This window comes from Oryzias melastigma, linkage group LG15 (genome assembly GCF_002922805.2).
Source record: "Oryzias melastigma strain HK-1 linkage group LG15, ASM292280v2, whole genome shotgun sequence".
Taxonomy (NCBI): domain Eukaryota; kingdom Metazoa; phylum Chordata; class Actinopteri; order Beloniformes; family Adrianichthyidae; genus Oryzias; species Oryzias melastigma.
Window position 1 is genome coordinate 29,962,314 of NC_050526.1, and position 2,922 is coordinate 29,965,235.

The 2,922-nt window shown below is 50.5% G+C and overlaps 1 protein-coding gene across 1 annotated transcript in view; it reads left to right on the forward strand.

The window, feature by feature from the left end:
- The window catches only part of il16 (interleukin 16), a 26,645-nt gene that overhangs the window by 17,346 nt on the left and 6,377 nt on the right, over nucleotides 1-2,922 (forward strand). Inside the window, exons 13-16 of the mRNA XM_036215617.1 lie at nucleotides 646-778; nucleotides 857-944; nucleotides 2,034-2,215; nucleotides 2,490-2,645. Of these exons, the coding sequence (XP_036071510.1) occupies nucleotides 646-778; nucleotides 857-944; nucleotides 2,034-2,215; nucleotides 2,490-2,645 (559 nt within the window). The remainder of the gene's footprint in view (nucleotides 1-645; nucleotides 779-856; nucleotides 945-2,033; nucleotides 2,216-2,489; nucleotides 2,646-2,922) is intronic.

Genomic DNA, 2,922 nt, shown 5'->3' on the forward strand with positions numbered 1-2,922 from the left:
GGAGGAGATGAGGAGGTGATGAGGAGGTGATGAGGAAATGATGAGGAGGTGATGAGGAGGTGATGATGAAGAGGTCTAGAGGAGCTTCATGGATGCAGAGATGAAGACTTGGAGGTTTTGCTGTTAGAGGATGCAGACAGATGGAGGAAGCTGATTGGCTGAAGAGAAAAGCCCAGAGGAGAAGAATAGAATAGAAAGAATAGCACAAAGTGGAGTAGAATCTCAGTGGAGGTGGAGATGTCCAGAACCTGATGTTCACACCTTCTGCTTTCGTGTCCATTTGGACCAAATGATCTTTCTCTGATCCTCATGAACGTTGCTGAAACTCGTCTGGTTCGTCGACGCTCTGCAGAAGGTTTTAGCCTCTCAGGAGGGTTCTGTTCTGTTCCAGTCCAGAAGGTTCTTTAGAGGCCTGAACTTTAGTCTGGAGTAAACCAGAGGCCTGCTCCTCCAGAGGTCAAAGGTCACTACTACAGTGTGGTTTACTAGAGAAGGCATGATTTCTGCGAGAGGATTTAAGGTTCGTTAAATAGTAATCATCTTTATTTATTGGAACTTTATTTTACTGAGTTGCTTTGATAAATCTGTGATCGTGCGGTTCTGTTTGGACCTTTGGACTGATGCTTGTCTGCTCTGACGATTCAGGTTTGGTGATGAGATTGTAGAGATCAACGACACGTTGGTGCACAGCGCCACGCTCGATGACGTCTACTCGCTTCTAAGCACGTGCAGAGAAGGTCCGGTGGACATCATCATCAGCCGACACCCAGACCCAGAAGTACGGCGCTGGCTGAGAACCCAGCAGCTTCCTCAGAGGCGGCGCAGCCGAAAGATGATGTCCTGCTGTGTGCTGCAGGTTTCAGAGCAGCAGCTGAGGACCGCCATCGCTCAGGCCGTGGACGCCAGCCAGCTGAGGAGGGGGAGGAGCCACTGGAGCATGGACGGTAACAGCTCATGACTCCGCCTCTTTTATGTTAGCTGTTCCTCAAACACGACCTGTTAAAAAAATCCGAAGAATCAAAGCGACTCGACTCACCAGAACATCAGCTGTTGGACAGGACGAGTTAGAAAAACCGTGTCTGCAGAGTTACTGCAGGTTTACACCATGTCAGTTCAGGAGAAGAACTAGACCATGTCAGGAAGGTCATTCTGTCACTTGTCAAGTGAGAGACTCCTCCAAATTCTGCATTGGAAGGAAGCCACGCTGACCACGCATCGCTCACAGCACGGTGGATGTTTTCACAGACATCTCCAGCGTTTGAGGTTTAAAGATTTACATTGTTAAGGGTTTAAAATGAGGAAAACGGTTTTATTAATAACGAGTCCCTGGAAATGATATCGCTCAAATACAAATGACCTTGGAAACTGCAGTCAGTCGACTCGTGTCCTCCAAATCCTCTACCGACGTAAATAACATTTCCTCTGGATTAATCAGCCTCCTCTCTACATGATCCTCTATGAATGAACATGTCATTTTGGTTTCTGAGTGGTGAAAACGTGACGTCTCTAATGTGAATGTTCTCTAAATGTTAATGAGGAACTCATATTTGAACATCTTTCACTTTAAAAAGGGGCGGAGACCACAGAGAACTCTAAGTTTCCTGAAGAAAACCTGCTACCGACCAGGTTTCGTTCACAGACTCAGTTACCATAGTGATTGATTCTGAGTTAAGCTTAACCTGCTTCTTGGAACGGGCTTGGTTTGACCCACTTTCCCGGGTTTGAGTTATCTCTCTTTCTGGAACCAGAAACTTAGAGATTTCCTTAACTCTGAGTTCACAAACTCAGAGTTTCGACAAAACCTGCTTCTTGAAACGGGCCTCTGGAGAACCCGGACCGCCGTGTCTGTCCTTCGGCTCCACCGTTCTCTGACCTGCAGCAGCTTCACACCTGAACTCGTTCACTTCAGAGCATTTGTAAAGTGGGGGTTTGTCTGCTGTAATGCAAACGTCGAGTTGTGAGGTTGAGGACTTTCGGGTCGTGTCTCCTGAGGTTCTGTTGCTTGCATGAACGGGTGTGTGTTCTGCTCTGAGTTCTGGCAGGAACCTGCAGAGTCTTCCCCCACAGTCACCAGAGGTCCAACCCTCCGGTTCAGAAGACCATGACGCGCTCCTGGAGTGACGGCTCCAACGGACAGCGATACGTCTGCCCCCCCCAGCGCCACAAGCACCAAATCTACCCCGACCCCTCACCTGCCTCCACGGACACACCTGAGGTGAGTTGGACCTGACCCGTCCTCCAGACAGCTCCAGAGTCCTGGGCTGGGAAGGGGCTCTGCGTAGTGTTGATGCTGTGATGAGGATCAGGTTTCAGAAATGCAAACCTGCTTCAGGAACCCAGCAGCTGAACATCACAGGTTCAAATCTCAGACTGCAGGACGCTACACCACTAGTTCCAGTTTGGAACAATTTCACTTCTTAGTGTTAGCACTGTCCTGTCACACACCAAACCGTGTGCATGTGCGTGCGTGCGTATGTGTGTGTGTGCAGTCCTCCAGCAGAGAGTGGGCGGAGCAGCATTGGCGTTCCTGGCTGCAGGACGCCACCTCTGAGGACGGCTATATCGGAGACTCCAGCAGCTCCAGCCGAGGTTCTCCTGTTACAGACTTTACTGGACCGGGAGTGTCGCCCCCTGCTGGAGGCCAGGTAAACTCCTGTAGCCCCACGGTGTCGGGTGAAGCAGAGCTGCAGATCATTGATCCAGACCTCCAGGCGATGGTCTGATCTGATCTGATCTGATCTGCCGGCTCAGGTGGAGCTCCGGGTCACAGACTGAGTCTTCTTTCTGAGTCATCAAAGCTTTAGTGAAGAGGAGCGATAAAGAATGACCCCCCTCCCTGAGAGAGTGACCCCACCATCCTCAACCTGAAGACCAATGAAGAGACTCCTTTCTGCCCCCTGCTGGAGGCGGGGGGGGGGGGGG